The 20,537-nt window shown below is 37.6% G+C and overlaps 1 protein-coding gene across 1 annotated transcript in view; it reads left to right on the top strand.

The window, feature by feature from the left end:
* Positions 1 to 884: 884 nt before the first annotated feature.
* The window catches only part of LOC104241073 (tRNA nucleotidyltransferase cca2), a 29,814-nt gene continuing 10,161 nt past the window's right edge, over positions 885 to 20,537 (top strand). The window contains exons 1-6 of the mRNA XM_009795987.2: positions 885 to 1,249; positions 9,983 to 10,113; positions 13,427 to 13,544; positions 14,626 to 14,678; positions 16,325 to 16,374; positions 16,478 to 16,576. Of these exons, the coding sequence (XP_009794289.1) occupies positions 1,088 to 1,249; positions 9,983 to 10,113; positions 13,427 to 13,544; positions 14,626 to 14,678; positions 16,325 to 16,374; positions 16,478 to 16,576 (613 nt within the window). The 5' untranslated portion in view covers positions 885 to 1,087. The remainder of the gene's footprint in view (positions 1,250 to 9,982; positions 10,114 to 13,426; positions 13,545 to 14,625; positions 14,679 to 16,324; positions 16,375 to 16,477; positions 16,577 to 20,537) is intronic.

A 20,537-nucleotide genomic window follows, 5' to 3' on the forward strand; every position in this document is an offset into this window, starting at 1 on the left:
TAATTTTCTATTTGATAGTTGTTTACTAATGTTTGATTATGGGTTTGTACTCCAACACTATATCCTACGTTAGAATTTTGCAGCTAAATAATACTCTAACAACGTAGATACTCTAACAATATAAATAATGTTTAAGCAAATTTAACTTATATCATAATGATATAATGATTAAATTTATATCATTTATTTCTTTCTAGAAATAAATTTTGTTGGATTTTAGAATTACTAATCTAATAAAATTCTTTATATATTAATTATATCTAACAATATATGGAGTATCTTATTATTTTTGGCATTTTTCAATTTGAATTCAATAAGATTAACATGAAATTTATATTAGGTACTTTGAGCAAATAGAATTTATTTCTTTAAGGCTATGAGAACATAGTATATTTTACATGATACTTGAATACAAGTCAAAATATTATTCTCTATTTGAGCTATTAAAGCAAATGCACAACTCATGTATCGAAGTTATGTAAAGGCATTAGAATACTTTTGCGTGATATAATTTTTTTCTTTATTAAGTTGGCTAAAAAGGATCAATAGTCTTTATTAAGCTTGTACATTTTAATTTTTTTTCTTATTTTATAATTTATCACATAGCTTGATAATCTTTGTATAATTTCCAAATTTTATATTAATTGATATGGATAACACGCGCAACGCGCGTACTTTAAAGCTAGTATATATAAAATACAATTCGACAAATCTGCCATTTTCAATATTAAGCTTTTCTAATTAATTAATTTTATAAATATTTTTTTGAACGTACATTGGGCTGGTCACGTGACTAGCACAAGCAGATTCTTCATCGAGCTGACCCGACCCGTTTAGCATGCTTAAAAGCGGGTCATCACTAGGCCGTTGGAAAGGAGAAAAAATGAAGGCTTTGAGTATAGCCGTAGCCCTTTCAACATTTAACGCCACTCGCCCTCCTCGTCTCTTCACTTTCCGAAACCCTCCTACTTCTTCTCCCCTTCGTTCATCCCTCCTCCTTCTTCCAGCCTTCAAACTCAAGAGATTCTCAATCTTCTCCGCTCACAAACCGCCGCCGGCGCTAGGGTTTTACGCCGGAGTAGCAACAATGGTGGAGAAGCCAGCATCTCCGCCGTCGTCAGTCCAAGTGAAGGACCATATTGATTTGACGGAACATGAGGAGAAGATATTCAACTGTCTTCTTCAAGTTGTCGAGCAATTTAATCTCAAAACACAGCTTCGTGTTGCTGGTGGTTGGGTTCGCGATAAGGTTTTGGTTCTAATCCTAATCATTCTTTGTTTGTCTCCTGTTATTAAACTGTCCTAATTTAACAGTCAGAATTATGAAATTTTACTATCAAATTATGTTAGTGCACTTAGTCTTAAGGAGCTATTACTAAAACTGATTGATACTCCCAGCATTGAGTCTATCTCAATTTATATGAGACTCCCTGTTTTGGACGTCCCCGCATGTTTGATGCCATTCTTTTTTGATGTACGTTTGACCTATTTTCATACAACTTAAGTTCATAATTATTAAACTATTCAGGTTATTACATGTTTTTTCCTTCTATCAATCTAACTTTTCAACCTGTTGCATTTTGAAATTCGAGCTAAGAACACTAGCTAAACCGAGGAAGAAAGCTACTACTGCTAAGCTAAGCTAAGGAAACTAGGGATAATCTCATTGATAGCCTTCCAAATGTTAACAACCGATGAATATAAGAAAAAGCCTAGCTAACTTACAAGGGTCTAAAAGAAACTGTTGCAATACGAATTTAGATGATATAATTTCTTTTGATAACCAAGGCTCGAATAGATGGGAAGAAATCATCTAGTATTTTTCGAGGTCTTCAATAGATTGAAAACAGAATCAGGTTCGATTCATTTTGGTTTTTAAATTGCCCAGAACAGATATAAGTACAAATGCAGTGTTCATTGCTCAATACAAGGAGAAGTAATCAACATTTGACGCACCTTTATTTTCAAGATCATCTTTTTTTTTAGAAGGTAACATATTTGTATATTGATATATAGTCTTCACTGAATTTGTGTAGACACCTATAATTACATAGGAGAGCCCAAAAAAGAAAGAAAAGCGCCTTTGATCCTTGGTCTTCTCACAAGGAATCTAGAACATCAAAAATGGATTCACGATCCTCTAAAGACTTTCCTTTACACCAAAAATAGAAAAGAGCTAGACACTTCATCTTTGTCTTCTAGATGTTACTGGACTTGTCTTCAAAACATCTCTGATTTCTCTCTTCCCAGATTGTCCACCAAATGTAGGCTGAGACAATGCTCCATCTCTCTTTATAGCTAGAAAGATTGCCCTCTTTATTCTAGCATGCTAGAACATCAAGAATTCTTCCTAGCATTGCCATTCCTTTTAAGCTAATAAAGCTTCTCCATATTTGTACAGTGAATTTGCAATGCAAAAAGAGATGACTAATTGTCTCTGCCTCCCCTCCACACAAGTAACATCTAGAACACAAGTGAAATCCTCTTTTACTTAGATTATCTTGAGTTAGAACCGCTTCCTTTGCTAGTAGCCATGAAAAGCAAGCAACCTTATAGGGGATTTTCGCTTTCCATATCATCTACATGGCCAACAACCAACTTGGTTGTTTGACAGGTTGAATTCCTTAAATGCCGACTTAACAGAAAATTTCCCCTGCCTGTTCCCTTGCCATATGATGAGATCTTGATTAGAGTTGGTTCCAGTGAATAGCTCCAAGGTCTTGTAAAACACAATTACTCTGTCAATTTCCCAATCATTTAGAAGTCTTCAGAAAGAAAGGTTCCAACCTTGATTATTCCATACTTCATCTAAAGTTGATTGTTGTTGTTGGTTCAAGGTATATATGTCAGGAAAGAGTAGCTTCAAAGGGCCTTGGCCTAGCCAGTTGTCTTCCCGCAAGGAAATCTTCCTACCATTCCCAACTTTGAACTTTACCCTGTCACTCACTTTTGGCCACAAGTTCCTAATTGACTTCCATACACTAACACCATATGGACTTCTCACTGGTTTGGTTGTCCATTTTCCTTCTATTCCATATTTCTCCCTAACTACCTCTCTCCACAGTGTTTGCTCCTCAGCCGCAAATCTCCATAGCCACTTCATCAACAGACTCCGATTATGAATTCTCAGATCTTTGATTCCTAATCCCCCTCTCTTCTTGCTAGTGGTAAGAGAGTTCTATTTGACCAGGTGGAACTTCTTCTTGTCATTGTTGCCTTCCGATAGGAAATTTCTTCTTAATGCATCTATTCTCTTCGCTACATTAATTGGCACTGGAAATAGAGACGTCGTATAGGTAGGCATGGCATCAAGAACAGACTTAATCAAGATTAGCCTCCCCCCATAGATAGATATTGGTTCTTCCAGTTTGCTAGCTTCTTTTCATACTTCTCCGGCACACCATTCCAAATTCCTTTTGACTTGCTCTTGGCTCCTAGTGGCATCCCAAAATAAACAGTAGGTAATTCATCTACCTTCCCTCCAAGAATCTCAGCAAGTCTTTGAATCTCCAAGACCTCATTAACTGGATAAATGAAGCTTTTATGCCACTTAATTGTAGTCTAGAGGTGGCTTCAAAGAGAATGAAGATCACCCTTAGTATTTTCAATTGTTCTCTATCAGCTTCGCAAAATGCCAGTGTCATCAGCATACTTGCAAGGAGATCATCATGTTGCTATCAGCCCTAGAGTTCACCTTGAAGCCCCTGATCCAATTGTTTGTTTGAGCTTTTTTCAGCATATCATTCAGTCGTTCCATAGCAATGATGAATAGGAAAGGGGAAAGGGGATCCCCTTGCCTCAAACATCTCTGAGAAGGGAAGAAACCAACTGATGCTCCATTGATGAGTACTGAAAATCTCACAGTAAATATGCAGTATTTTATCCAGTTTATCCATCTTCCTCTAAAGCCTATTTTCCTTAGAGTTTCCAGAAGAAAGTTCCAGTTCAGGTGATCATAGGCTTTCTCTATGTCCAGCTTGCAAAGTAACCCAGGTTCCTTGCTTGTTTTCCTAGTATCAATGCATTCATTTGCAATTAGAACTGCATCCATAATCTGTCTTCCCCTAATGAATGCCATCTATTGAGTATCTATCAATTTGTTGACCACTTTCTTGAGCCTCTCAGTCAATAATTTGGAGATGATCTTGTATATACTGCCTATCAAACTGATAGGCCTGAAATCTCTCCCTTCTTTTGCTCCCACCTTCTTAGGAATCAAAGCCACAAAAGTAGCATTGAGGCACCTTTCAAACATTCCTTGTTCATGAAAGTTTTGAACAACAGCTACCACTTTCTTTTTAACCACATCCCAGTAGTTGACGAAAAAGGCCATTGAAAATCCATCTGGGCTAGGTGCTTTGTCTCCAGCACATGCCTTCACACTATCCCATATCTCCTGCTCTTCAAATGGACTCTGTAACATTAAGTTATCTTCTGGTGTAATCATATGGTTGTTTCTGATGGAACCTAGTGGCCTCCATTCTTCTTCTTCTTTGTATAGCTTTTGGTAGAAACTGATCACCTCCCTCTTGATATCTTCAGGATTCTGAATAGATTCCCTTTCCACAATCAACTGGTCAATGTTGTTATATCTCCTGTGAGCATTAGCTGTTCTGTGGAAGAATTTTGTGTTCCTGTCTCCCTCTTTTAACCAGAGGGCCGTGGTTCTCTACCTCCATGCTACTTCTTCATGGCTTGCAATCTCTTCAAACTCCATGGTCAATGAAGTTTTTGTGAATATTTCCTCCTTTGTCAAGCTCCTTTGGTCATGTATCTCTTCCAGCTCTGCAAGTTGGCCGAGAATATTTGTTTTCTGCAATGCCAAATTGCCTTGTAAAGTTTTGCTCCATTCTTTAAGCTTTGCCTTCAGTGCCTTAAGTTTAGACACTAGAATGAAATCAGGCCTTCCTTCACATGTGAAAGAGTTTCACCATTCTTGCGCTTTGCCTTTGAATCTTTCTGTCTGCAGCCACTAGTTCTCAAACTTAAAATATGATTTGATTGGATCCCAACTGCCGTATTGAAGCATCAGTGGGGAATGGTATGAAGTCACTCTATGAAGCACATATTGTTTTATGTTTCTAAAGTCTTCATTCCATTCAGTAGAGATCAAGAATCTATCCAGTCTTGCTGTTATTACATGTCTGTCACCTTTTCTCCACGTGTACTCACGCCCTGATAATTGGATGTCTACCAGCTCCATATCTTCAGTAATATTTGAAAACTTAGTCATAGCTCTTGTGAATCTGGAGCAATTCTTCTTCTCTAATGGGAACCTTACAGTGTTGAAATCCTCACATACCACCCATAGTCCATCAAAAAAACCTCTTGCACGTGCCAGCTCCCACCACACTTCCTCCCTCTTTCTTCTGTCATTAGGAGCATACACTGCTGAGAGGTGCCATGAGTAGTCCTGAGTCTTGCCTGAAAATTTGCAAGTGATAGTATGTGCTCCCTCACATCATACTTCCCCCTTTCATATTTTCCTATCCCACATTACTACAATACCCTCTAGTCCCACTAGCCTTTAATTGTGCAAATTTCATCCATCTATTACCCCATAGTTCTTTTGCTTTTTCCCTAATATCCTCTTCTAATTTTGATTCTTGGAAGCAAATAATCTTTGTCTTCCACCTGAGAATTAGACTTTTAATCACTCTCGTCTTTCTAATTCTTATAAGTCCCCTGACATTCCAAGATATGATGTTCACTAACATTGGCTATGATTGGTAATGTAGCCCCTCTGCTTTTAGTTCCATTACTCTTGAAACTACTCCCAATTTCTAAACTTTTCAATTCTTTGATTTCCTTCTTCTTTGGAGTCTGAACCATCTGCGCAACCTCTTTCCCTTTATTAGCTTGCCTTCTGTTATCAATTTTCATGAAAAATTCCAGTGCTTCTTGCTCACACCCATTAAAATCCACCCCAAATTCTTTGCTTAATCTTATACTGTTCTGGTGCACCCAGATGGATGCCTCAAATTTCAGGTCCTCTAAGCTTTGATGATTCAAAGGCACAACTTCCTCAATTGCACAATCCACAAACATGTCTGATTCCTTTGGTTGCATGTGCATGTTGTTGTAATCTTCCGTGTCTACTCCCTTCTCTTCATGTTCCTCAATAATCGACATGGCATTATCCCCCACAGTATCTTCGTGGAGACTTTCTTTATCTTCATCGGCCTCTCTTTTTTTCCTCTGCTTCTGGCTTGTCGAGGATTCTGTGTTCAGCTGTGTGTGTTATTAGTTGAGTTTCCCACAGACTGTTTGGAGTGTATCGCTTTTATTTCTTCATTAAGTGGATCTGGTCTGGGCTTTACATTGGGCCATTTTGAAGCCTTCTCCTCCGATATTAATTGGGCCAAAAATCTGGGCCCAATTCCTTTCTATTAAGTTTCTGGGCAGCTTTGTTATTAACCAATAAAAAGTCACGTGACAAGTCACATGGCTTTTTAGATATTAATTGTACCTGATTTGAACAACCCACATGCCCCATCATACTTTTATAACCTTGAGCCCCTCCCCCAGCCATCTGCATGCCTCTTTTAACCGCTTGTTCATACAGTCTTCTTCTCCGTTCTCCTCATCATACGATCTCACCGGAGCTTCGCACCACATTGTGATTTCGAACACTACCCCTTCAAATTTTATCTTCACTGTTTTTGGGACTGCAGAGCCATCTCCTCTAACTTTAATTCTTGCCCATCTCAAGTGATTTTTCGATTCCGTTTCCTCTTCCGTTTGAATCCAGCCACCACAAATCTCCCCCACCTCTTTGAACACTTTTTGGGACCATAAATGTAATGGAAGCCCTAGTAGCCTAATCCATACGTGATTTATCTTCTTATTTCTTGAGATTGACCCCACCATCGGATTCCACCATTGAAGCTTAACTTTGAGTTTCTTCCAATACCAGTCACTTTCCAATACATGGTCAGCTATTTGTTTCGAGTGGAATTCGAAGAGAAATCGATTCTGGTCCATCTCATAGATACTGGTTCCATGTGCTTGTTTCCAGGAGTTTGATGCCCATATACGAACATCCGACATAGTTGCAATTTCAGAACTTTTTTCTGGGATGAACCCCACCAAGCATCTGCCGAGTAATTCATTGTTTGAATCACCAGAGATGCATATAGTGTCGTCTTCTTGTTGGGCCACTGCTTCATTCATTTCTCTGCTTGCCCACTTATGGTTCCGGACAGTATTTGAGTAAAGAAGACCTTTTTCAATGATTTTGGGAGCATTAATAACATTCCTCCATACCCCGCTATTAATGAACCTTTCGATTTTTGTTGCAATGTCTAACCATCCTGCATTAAATGATACTTTTGGCACTATAATAACAGACCTCCCCCTGCCTTGGACCCTAATGATGGTTGTATAACGCCCGTGCTTGTTGTAGTTCCTCGCGAAGAATATTTCTGAAAAATGATCCTTGGTTTTCCATCTTTTCACATAATTTCCTTTCATCTTTGATGCTTCCTTTAAGTTACCTGCTGAAAGTCGTTCTTCTAATTAGATTCCTTCCTCGTTCTATCCACTCGTACCATTCTTCAGCATTTGATGAACATCTCTCAATGTCATATGACTTGAAACCCACTGCAAAGTAGATGATGTTGTTCTCCCTCATAGTAGGATTAACAAGTAGAAGTTGAACTTAATAAAACAAGAAGAATTTTAAACAATGCTCACAGTGGGTGAACACTGGGTTTTGCGAAAGAAATGGAAGATTCCGGTGAGAGAGTACACCGGAAAGATCAGCTCTACCGACCTAGGAGGTAGGAAAGAGAGCAGCTTTGGGGAATGTGCCTGAGAGCATTTTCCACTAGTAAAGTATAGCTGGTGTTTAATTTACGCGAAATTCAAGATCATCTTTCCTGACTTTATTTTAATGGTGGGGGGATAATGTTGTTTATCCAGATGTGACAGTGTATACTCTTAGCCAAATGAGCTTTTTATCAATTGAATTTTTTTAGTTTCAATTTAAACTATGGAATGCTGTGTATGTGAGCAAAAAAATAGCTGGTATCAGGCAAGAATGAAGGAGGAAGCTTGCAGTAGGTTAACCAGCATGGAAATAATTCTTGTGCACAAAAACTTGATTTCTGGACTGACAGTGTTCATTTTAAGAGAATCCCTATAAAACGTTAATTGAAGGGTATAGAAATGGTAACTAAATAGGGTAGACTAAACCTAGATATTGATTTATGCATATTTATTCTGTACACTTTCATAATGGAGCGTTTAATTTAACATTAATAGTTTTTTTCCCCCCAAACTATTGACCCAAAGAAGAAAAACACATATATATTCTTATCATTTTCTGATGGAATGCAATATAAATATTTTAATTTTTTCCCCACAGTCCACACCAGGGACATATTCTATAGATGTAGGTATGCATGTGTCTCGCACGCTACGGCTAAAGACATCATCTTTTGTTCTCTACCCAACTATATAAGCCTTGTATCCTTTTCTAATATCTTGAAGCTTGATATACTCCCTCCGTTTCAATTTATATGTCTTACTTTCCTTTTTAATCTATTTAAAAAATAATGCTTCCTTTTATATTTAGTAACTCTTTAACTCCAACAATCCAAATGACATATTTAATACCACAAGATTCAAGGATTTTTGGTACATTATACACATCTCTTTTGAGACCACAAGATTTAAACGTCTTCAACAACAACAACAACCCAGTATAATCCCACTTAGTGGGGTCTGGGGAGGGTAGTGTGTACGCAGACCTTACCCCTACCCTGAGGTAGAGAGGCTGTTTCCAAATAGACCCTCAGCATCCTTCCCTCCAAGAACTTCCCACCTTGCTCTTGGGTAGACTCGAACTCACAACCTCTTGGTTGGAAGTGGAGGTTGCTTACCATCAGAACAAACCCTCTTGAACGTCTTCCTTACGCATAAATTGAAACGGACGAGTATTATATAAGCTTTACACAAGTAAATAGAAAAAATACATGTCATTGGGTGTGTTACAAGCATCTCTAGATTCTTTTTCTCTTCTTTCTTGTTATTTGCAACATTCGAAACTATGTCACCTGAGCTTATCAACCTAAACTACTTCATTTTTTGCTTCAATTAATTACTAGTATCTTTCTTTCCTTCGGAATTTTTTTTGAATTGCTTTCTAGTTTCTACATGTAGGGGTGGGTATAGTTTGGGCAAACCCGAAATCCAAACCGAAATCCGAATTTTTTGATTTTTTGTTGGGATTTTTGGATTACAGATTGGATTTTGGATTTAATTTTTAAATTTTTTAGATTTCGAATTGGATATTGGATTTGTTACTTCGGATTTCTGGATATCCGAAAATCCAAAATTTTTATACTTTATATTTAGTCAATTATCCATATGTCAATAATAACAAGTTCAATACCCTACTCATTAGATATTATCTCATATATTCAATAAAAATTACTAAGTAACTATCAGAATATTTTCTATTTGGACATGGTTTTACTATTGCTACTTCTTATCGGCCGTATTAATGCCTCTGTTGTATTTTCTTGGTAATAATTCCATTACTTAAATACTTTTTTTGGATGATTGTGGTGAGAATGAAGAACTTTTCAGGCAATTTAGGATGAGTACTTCATTTGGTTATTCGTTTTTGTAAAAAGAAGAACATCAAACATCTCAACTTATAAGCTCAAAACTGAAAATCCAAAATATCCAAACCGATTAATCCAAAACCGAACTTAAAAAATCTGATCCGATCCGAGCTTATTTGGATTGGATTTGGATTGTCATTTCTTCAATTCGAAAACCGAAAATCCAAACCAAAATTTTCATATCCAATCCGAACTGCCCGAACGCGCACCTCTAGCTACATGTATTTTTGTGATTATTAAAGCGGCCAAAGTATTTATTAGTCAAGAAATTAGGTTTTGCTGTTTAATCTAAGTTATTTTCTTTCTGTACCTTTTTATTCTTTGGCTAATACGGAGTTCTATTACTGTAGCTGCTAGGTGATGAATGCTATGATATTGATATTGCTCTAGACAACATGTATGGACGAGAATTCTGTGAGAAAGTGAATGAGTACTTATCAGCATCAGGTCAGGAAACCCAAGGAGTTGGTGTAATCCAGTGGTATGTTCCCGCATTCTTTCCTCAGGAGATGTTTTTTCCCAATTTTTTGGGCAGTTTTCCCCCCTATTACATTAGAGAAGGGGAAGAGGAGGGGAATGGGGACAATGAGAATTGAATCCACATCTGTTGTGTGGAAAACTCCCACCGTGTACCGTTAAAGTCTTGATTTTGGCAGATGTTCGTTATTTATTGTTAAAGGTAGTATATTGATATCAGCATCAAGTAAGTGCTTTGAAGTAATTACAAGTGGTAGCTACATTACATGTTATGTCACGAGCTCCAAAGTCAACCATGACCTCAATGTCATTTGCAATAGCCATGTTACAACAAAAAAAGAGTAAAGAAATATATCTGTATTTAATGCTAGTTACATGTTCCAATTTGCTTTCAAAAACTTTGCAATCCTTTCCTTCCAAACAGTGCACCAGATCACTGAAGGGATGGTTTTGGCAGATGTTACGCAACCAAAATAGGGGTAAAAGTTAGTTTATTTTTAATTTTAAAAGAGGATGGATAAATCTGGTGAATAGTAATTGACACGGATGACAAAACCATGAACAAGCATATTAGTTAAATTGTCTCGCTAAAATGGGGAGTCAAGCTATGTTGTCTCTCATTTAATGTAGGTAACATTTTTAATTCTATGCTCTTTAAGATCTCTGAGTCAGAAAAAATAGTTATTGGCACAGATGACTAGGGCGGATTTACCTTAGCTCAAGCGGCGTCGGATAATTTTTACTAAATACACATATAAATAATATGCAAATGCTATTATATAAAAAAAAATGCAAATACTGAACAAATAGAACGTCTTAGTTCATTGGTTGAGCGCTTCTTCTCCCTAGTTTAGGTGGGGAGTTCGAGTCTCAATTTCGACATGTAATTTAATATTTTTTTCGGATTTCAGTTATTTTTTAAAAAGTTATGCTCGGAAGGGACCGAACCCCAGACCTATTTTAAAGCGAGTAAGAACGAAACCACTGAGCATGTACTGCTTTTTGTGCCTTCCATCGACCGAAGTTACCTAAAGTAGGCTATTATAAATTTCAAAAAATGTAAATTTGTTGAGGCGAGTTGTAGTAATATATTTGTATTATGTTTTATTAATATGATATGGATTATTTTTAAATATACAATATTATTAAAATAATTTGTTCACATGTTTACTATTTCAATATCGACATCATTTGTGTAAAATCCTGCGTACGTCCATGCAGACGTACGCAGATGACAGGACCATGAACTAGCATACTCCCTCTGTTTCAATTTATGTATGTTTACTATTTCAATATCGACATCATTTGTGTAAAATCCTGCGTACGTCCATGCAGATGGCAGGACCATGAACTAGCATACTCCCTCTGTTTCAATTTATGTGAAACTATTTCCTGTTTAGTCCATGCTAAAAAAATGGCCTCTTTACATATTTGGAAGCAATTTACCTTTATGCAATGATTTATAGGAACATAAAATATATGTGTTTTATTTTACATCACAGTTCAAAAGTCTTTTTTTTTTCTTAAACTCTGTGCCCATTAAATAGGTTTACATAAATTGAAACGGAGGGAGTACTAGTTAAATATTTGTTTCTTTGAAATAGGGAGTGAAGTTGTGTTGTCCCTCATTTAATGTAGGCCTAATTATTTAATATGCACTATACGATTTTTAAGTTTGGAAGAATAGTATTATAGTGAGGGTTCAAACACTATTAGAGATACAAAACACTAGGCGATTTCTTCCCATATTGCCTAACCCTTGGTGGGCAGAGTTATTTGGTACCTGCACCGGTGGAGATGTAGATACCCGGTGGACTAGTCGAGGTACACACAAAGTGGCCCGAGCACCACTGATATTAAAAAATAGTGTTGTAGTGAGGTCATGCATTCTTCTTACCGTTCTCCCAAGAAAAAGTGTTGGACATGCATTGTGTTATTGAGAATGGTTGCCAAGTTTTGTCAGGGAGGAAAAAGTGGTTGAACTTGATAAGGTATCAATTAATTAAACCTTGACTTGAAAATAAGTTGATAGATATTACTCTAGTGCAGCTGGTTGCTTTTTGTAGTCCTCCTTTATGTTCAGTGAAAGAGTCTTGTAATAAAGATCCGGCTAAAATATCTGGGAGGCCAAATGCAATCAAGCATCTTGGATAATGCAGAAAATCTTGAAAGCACGCAAATATGTCACACAGGATGGAATGAGTATGGATGAGATGATTAGCATGGATCAATTCTCAATCAACAGCATCTACTGCAAGCTGAGGGGTAATGTGCCAAAGGTGGCTTGGAGAAGACTGACTTGCAACAATCAGAGTGCCCCTAAATGGAACTTCATACTTCTGCTCATGGCTCATGGCTCATGGCTCATGGCTCATGGCTCATGGCTCATGGCTCATGGTAGATTATATACAAGGGACAAACTAAAGAGATGGGGAGTGATACACGATGCAACATGTCCTATGTGTGGAGCGGCTGAGGAAAGTATATCCCATTTGTTCTATGTATGTACGCTATCTACTGAAGTGTGGCAAAAACTGTTATAGTGGCAAGGTCTATATAGGCAGCCTATGGAATGGGCTGCAGAAGTACAATGGGCTATATCACAGCATAATGGAAAGAGTGCATCTGCTGAAATTTACAAGATGGCTATTGCTGGCAGTGTATATCAACTATGGCATGAAAGGAATCTCAGAGTATTTCAACACAGACAAAGATCAGCGGGGAGATAGTTAGATTGATTATACAAGAGATAATCTATAGAGGAAACACGAAGCCGCGACTGATGAAGAAGCTGCACAGTCTAAATTTCTACCCATGAGGCTACATAGAATAGCTAGTACAGAAATGTATGGAAGTTAGGTAGCTAGTTGGCAAGTCACTGAAGGTTGGGACTATGTCTAGCCCAGTCGACAAGTGGTATTTTGTTTTTTTCCTTGAGCTGTAAATATGCTTTTGGTAAATAAAGTTTATAGTTACCAAAAAAAAAAGATCCAGCTAAAAATTATCTGGGAAATAGATTAAAGTAAAGCTCTTTTTGCAGGTCTGCGCCCTCTGAGTGAAGTTTGGGAGGGGTAATAATTTTTGTTTTTCCTACATATTTTAAAAAAGAAGCAAGTTTTTAGTTTTTGTGCCAAAAAGGAAGATGATTCTAATCTTCTGTGCTATAAGTGTTCTAGGATCTTTTATCCTACTAAGAGTAATCTATGATTTGTTCTTACTACTATTAACTTATCTTGATGTGGCACGTAACTTTCTCAGTGTTGTTGGCTTGTAGAGCAATTTTTCACTAATTAAATACTATTTTATAATCTTTATAGCAATCCCGAACAGTCAAAGCACTTGGAAACAGCAAGGATGCGCCTTTATGACGTATGGATTGATTTTGTCAACTTAAGAGCAGAAGACTACAGTGAGAACAGTCGTATTCCAACAATGGTATGTAATTGTTGGATTGGTAATAAAATGTGTATCTTCTCTTTGGTGTTTAAATTAGTTTTCTTTTTTATTTTATTGTAAATGCGAGGGGTGAAAGGCTTAGTAGATTCTACCTAACCTAGATATGAAAGATAACAAAAGGGAGTAAGTGAAGGAGTAAGTAAAGCGAAGGCCTTTGCATGAGTGTACTTTAATGCATCCAGTATCAAGGGCCTCAAATAAGAGAGTACAAGGCTTAGTGTCATCCTTTAAATTAATAATGACCTAGTGTTTAAAGAAAATGAGGTTGCTAAGCGGGATCAATGGGATGGTCATTTAGTGAATGAGAATGCTGAATCAACATGTTACCAGTTCCTGTCCGCTGCTTGCTCAAGATTAATGAAATTTTCCTATATAATACGTTAGAATTGTTCAGTTTAATATCTGAACTTATTTATGTTTCTTTTAACTTATTCTTTTGTATGACCTTCTTTTATGAACCTAACCAACCATCGTTGCAATAATAGAAAGCCTTCATTATATTTAACCATTGATGTCTGTTGTGATTAATCTCCTTTCCATTATTTAATGCTGACATCCTAACAGTTACGCAGTGTTATCAAAGGCTTAAAGCGCGCTTAAGCCCTAAAGCGAGACTCAAAATATGTTGAGCGCTTCGCCTCACTTAGCGGGCGCTTTAGTGTTGTCATCAAGGCTCTAAGGCATACTTTTTCTTGCCAATGAGTGTAATCCTGAAGAGGCAACACCAAATAATTGATATTTCACTTTATCGTAATCTTTAATTTTTTTGTCTGTATATTTGGTATTTATGCTTACAGATATTAGTCTTGGACTATACATACATATATGTAGTTTTTCTCCATTTGCGTCTTTCTTCATTAAAGCCCATGCTTTATTTGCGCTTTGCGCATAAAGCCCCAACAGACCTTAGAGTTTTTTTTGCGCTTTTCGCCTTTGATAACAATGCAGTTACGTCAAATAATTAAATGTCAAAATTTTAGCTGTCATGTACGGATGTTCGGGTGCCATGGATGCTAGTTTCCTCATTAAAAGATTGTCTTTCTCATCTGCTGTTTCTTAGAAATTTGGCACTGCAAAAGAGGATGCAGATCGCAGGGATTTGACCATTAATAGGTACTTTCTTATATCTTTACCTTTCAGTACCCTTTTTAAATATTTGCCACACCTTTACACTTGTAGGCAGCAACTTGGTTTAGTTGATCTATTTTCCCTTCACCCCCAGCCCAAACAACCCAAAAGAGTAAATGAGGAAAAAAAAAAGCATCTTGGGCTCACAAACTCCAGGGAAAGCTTCTCAGTTTCTTTTTCATCTTCTTCTAAGTTTGTATATTTATTTGGTTTCTTTGCATCTTTTTGATTTGTTTATTTTCTCTTGGGACAGGAGGATGTTTTCATATCATTTCATTTTGTTTTCTGAGAATCTTGCCTTTGTATGCATTAATGTATGTGTCCAACTATGTTTTAAGTTAGCTTTTTGTTTCCACATAATAAAAATGAGTTGCCTTGTTTAATCAGCTAATTATTCACTAGAAATTATGTTTTTTTTGAGAAGGTAACAATTTTTATAAATTAAGTAGACTAAACCCTTAGTATAAAGATTATGCCAAGGGTAAAAGATAGTTACAAGACCCCCAAAAAAGTGCAAAACAAAAACCCAGACTTGCGGTAGTTACAAGGACCCAATAATAACCACTATACACTCTACATCCTCTACTAAGCTTCTTTACACCAAAAGTGAAACAAAAATATACAATTCGTCTTAATCTTCTGTTCAATGTTAGCTCTATCTTCAAAGCACCTTGAATTTCTCTCCAACTATATTGACCACCAAATACATGCTGGGATCAACCTCCACCATTGCTTTTGCCTCAGTAGAATACTTGGGTCATTCCAGCAAGCTAACATTTCTGCAGTTGTCCTAGGTTTTGCCCATTTCACACCTTTCCTACTCATGAATAGTTACCACAGCCTGCTAGTTACTTTGCAATGTAAAAAGAGGTGACTGTTTCAATCTTTTTTCCACATAAGAAACATTTGGAAAACATAGGCATTCCTCTGCTCATTAAACAGTCATGAGTTAGGACAACCTCTTTGACGACAAGCCAACAAAAGCAAGCCACTTTAAAAGGGATTGTCACCTTCCAGTGCCATGTCCCATTGTTCATGTGACCAGAGCTATTGAAGATTTCATATGCTTACTTTACAGTATGTACTCCTCCGTTGTTTCTTTCCCATATAAGTCTGCCCTCTTCTGTGATGCCCTTAAAACCATCCAACAATTTGTAGAATTCAATCACTCTGGTAACCTCCCAGTCATTGAGGAACCTTCTGAAAGTAACATTCCACCTCTGCATATTCCATACCTCAGCCACGGTAGCTTGGGGTTGCTGCACTAAAGTGAACAACATACCAGTATAATCCCACAAGTGGGGTATGGAGAAATCTGGAAAAACCTCTTTTAAGAGGTTCATTTCCAATCCAATCATCATTCCAGAAAGAAGTTTTATTACCATTGCCGGCTTTGATACTGACATTGATGATATATCTTAGCCATAAATTTCTAATTGACTTCCATACACTTACACCATAGGATCCAGAAGCTCCTGCTGTAACCCACCTCCCATCTGCCCCATATTTTTCACTGATAACCTTCCTCCATAAAGCTTGATCCTCTAGAGAAAATCTCCATAGCCACTTCATAAGTAAACTCTTGTTATGTTGTCTCAAATTTCTGATTCTCAAAAGTTATGTTTTTGCAGCTTGTTTTACAACATAAACACCAAGTCAGTCGAAGATTTTACAGAAAGAGGTATGCACGAGCTCTGTTTCTCTTGACCAGATTCAGTTACGTGTAGCTTTAAAGATAGGTTATTGCATGTGTCTAACTAATTAATTAATTTCGTGTTTTTCAGGCATTGCAGATCTGAAGTCGGGAAAAATTGTCACCCCACTACCTCCAAAGCAGACCTTTTTGGATGATCCCCTAAGAGTCCTTCGAGCTGTTCGTTTTGGTAATGCATTAGATGTCGACTATTACTATTGACATTATGATATTGGATGATTGGCAGCATGTGAATGTTTCTTCGAAGTCTTAAGCAAACTGAATATTTTTCAAATTTAAAGCAGGATTAGTTTTTTTTCTAGGCAATTATATCCGTTCCCTAGAAGATTACTTATAGAAGTAAAGCATAAGATATATAATTTCTCGAAGTGAGAAAATTGCATTGTGTTGAGGCAGGCTAGGACTATAGGACAGGGGTATATTTACGACATGTTATACAAGTGTACAATAAGCACAGAGCCTACACCAATATATCTTTTTTCGATAGAGAAATAAATTTTATTAAAAGAAGGGCAAAGACATGACCATATACAAAAAGTATACCACAAGATAGAAAAACCTTAAAAAAAATATGATTTTCTATGAAAGACACCAAATTATCTATACATATAGGAACTGCGCTATTCTTTAAGTATGAAAAATCTTTCTCTACTCCATCAAAGGCTCTCTTATTCCTCTATCCATAAAGTCCACATTAAGTACTAGAGGAGCAATATTCCATGCCATGCGTATTCGCTTTTGTCTTCTAAACGTCTAGCTAAGCATTATTTTGTTCACTGCCTGACATTACCTACTCAAGTCCAAACCACCCGATAGTGTAAAAGGAGGTGATTTAAATCTTCTCCTAAGCCTTTACACATGAAGTACCAACAGACGCAACCAATATTCCCCTTCCTCAAGTTTTCTACAGTCAAGATCCCTTCCGCGCAGCTAGCCAAGTGGAAAAATACACAGTTTTGGGAACCTTAAGAGTTCATACTGAGATGTGGGGAAAAGCTGACTCCTCCCTAATTAGGAGCTTCTCATGATATGACTTGGCAGAAAAGATGCTTGTTTCCCCTAACCTCCATCTTCATACATCTTGGCTGTCGATCAAATTTTGAAATTCTTCAACCTCCCTGTCTTTCAAGTTCCTCCTAAACCTCAAATAACAAACCACTTTTCCCCCTTGTAGATTCCACAACCGTTGGACTGGTATCTCATTTTTGCAGGAAATTCTGTATTTTTTTGGAAATGTGATTCTCAAAATGTTCCCTCACAACCTATGTCCCCAAAAACTCACCCTGTTCCCATCACCTACCTCAAATGAAGTATTCCCATTAAACTTTTAGTCTCTTACCATCCCTTTACCTTTTAAAAAAAGAACTCTTACCACCCTTTTACAAAATTCCTCCATAGTCGTACCCATATGTGGAAGTGAAATATTCTTAGTCCTCGATCCCCTTCCAGAACCCTATACTTCTCATTTAGCACAAATCTCCATTACCATTTTCTCAGTAATGCCTTGTTAAAAGCTCTTAGATCTTTAATTTCAATTTCACCCCAACACTTTGGTGTGGTGAGCGTCCCCCATTTTACTATGTGAACTTCCTCTCTCCACTTGATACATCCTATAGAAAATCCTTCCTATAGAAAATCCTTTAACGCTGGTTGGAGCGCTTAACAAGGACATGAGATAAGTGGGAATGCTCAATAGGATATTCTTAATTCACACTTTCTTTCCCCCTTTAGATAAATACCTCCAACTTGCGAACCTCTTTTCTATCCTCCCTATCATCGGATTCTTATTAGGCGCTCCTATCGTTAAACCCATATAAGTGGTAGGAAGAGACCCAACCTTTCAATTCAACACTTGTGCTAGGACCTCAATATTCTTCACCTCACCAATTGGATGACCTGACACCACTTGGAACCAATGTTAACATTTGTCTCAAGTAAGACATGTGCTTTGTCAGCATCATAAAACAACAAAAGTGTCATTTGCCTGTGTTAGCGGAAACGTAAAAGAAAGAACACAAGATTTAACGTGGTTCGGATCAAAATAATCCTACGTCCACCAGAGAACAATTGTCCTTTTAATATTAACAAAGGAAGGGGAGATTTCCCAATTACACTTAAGAGAATTTCTCTCTTAACTCTCTACTCACTACAATGTATTGTATTATTTTGGGATGATTTCTACAAGTGAAGGAGTGCATCTATTTATAGAGGTAAAGACCTCCTCTTGATGTCATTGCTGACATCAAACTACCTCCTCTTGATGTCATGGGTGACATCAAAGGAGGAAGCTTCCTCCTAGCATCCACACCAACTCTTTCCACCAACTCTTCCAATTGGCATGCCATTGTTGACTAAACATAAACCAACATTTTCAGCATGCCATTGTTAACTAAACATAAACCAACATTTTCAATCTCCACCTTGGTTTGCGTTTCGAGCGTGTGAACAACTCTGGCCAAAACTTCTAAGCTTACTGGGCAACCCCGTTGTAAGAAACAAGAAGAATCAAACCATTGTTGAACATACCACCTCCACCTAGCAACTGTTCTCTTCGGAGTTGCATCAGTTGATGCACACCCCCGCCAAGTCCTTGCAGTGTGCAAACTTAGCGAGCGGGACTATCTTGGTCAACATGTCTGCAGCATTATCATCTGTGATAACCTTCACGACCTTGATAGTTCCCTCATCAATAACATCTCGAATAAAATGAAATCTGACATCAATGTGTTTAGTGCGCTCATGAAATCTCTGATTTTTCATTAGATGAATAGCACTCTGACTATCACATCTAAGAGTTGATTCCAGCTGAACCAAACTCAATTCCGCTACTAAACTTTTCAACCAGATAGCTTCCTTTACCGCCTCCGCTGCTGCCATGTATTCTGCTTCTGTCGTAGACAAAGCGACAATCGACTGCAAAGTCGACTTCCAACTGACGGCACTGCCAACGAGGGTAAAGATGTATCCAGTTGTGGACCTTCTTCTGTCAAGATCTCCTGCATAGTCAGAATCCACATAACCGAGAATTGAAATACCTGTACCACTTTTTCGAAAGGTAAGACCAACACCAGAAGCTCCTTTGAAATATCTCAATATCCACTTGACAGCTTCCCAATGCCTCTTTCCTGGGTTGGACATGTATCTACTTACCACACTTACAGATTGAGCAATATCTGGACGTGTGCATACCATAGCATACATAATACTACCAACTGCACTGGCATAAGGAATCTTTGACATATGCTCCACCTCATCCTCGGACTGAGGCATTTGTGACTCTGAAAGTTTAAAATGAGGAGCTAATGGTGTACTTACAGGCTTGCACGTTTGCATATTGAATCTCTCGAGAACCCTTTCAATATACCTCTTCTGAGAAAGATGTACAACATCGTCTTCTCTTGAAATCTCCATACCAAGGATTTTCTTTGCAGCTCCTAAATCCTTCATGTCAAATTCCTTACTCAATAGTTTCTTCAAAGCATTTATCTCTGTAATGTTGTTAGCAGCAATAAGCATATCATCAACATACAACAGTAAATAAATCATTGAGTTACCAGACATCTTCTTGTGATACACACAACTATCAAATGCACTCCTTGAGAATTCATGTGTAGTCATGAATGCATCAAACCTCTTGTACCACTGTCTAGGGGATTGCTTCAAACCATACAAAGACTTCTTTAGTTGGCATACGTGATCTTCTTTTCCCTCAGCTAGGAAACCTTCAGGTTGATCCATATAGATTGTCTCTTCTAGATCACCGTGTAAGAAAGCAGTTTTGACATCAAGCTGTTGAAGCTCCAAGTCAAATTGTGCAACCAATGCTAGTAGCACGCGAATTGAGCTATGCTTCACGACCGGAGAGAAAATCTCATTGTAGTCAATTCCCTCCTTTTGGCTGAAACCTTTTGCAACCAATCTCGCCTTGAACCTAACATCTTCCACTTCAGAAATTCCCTCTTTCTTTCGGTAGACCCACTTGCATCCAACTGTCCTCTTCCCCTTTTGTCTTTTCACTAAGACCCATGTCTGATTCTTGTGAAGAGACTCCATCTCTTCAGTCATGGCTAACCGCCATTGTGCGGCATCCTTGCAAGAAGTTGCTTCAATATACGAGGAGGGCTCCAGAT

Source organism: Nicotiana sylvestris, chromosome 3 (genome assembly GCF_000393655.2).
Source record: "Nicotiana sylvestris chromosome 3, ASM39365v2, whole genome shotgun sequence".
NCBI lineage: Eukaryota > Viridiplantae > Streptophyta > Magnoliopsida > Solanales > Solanaceae > Nicotiana > Nicotiana sylvestris.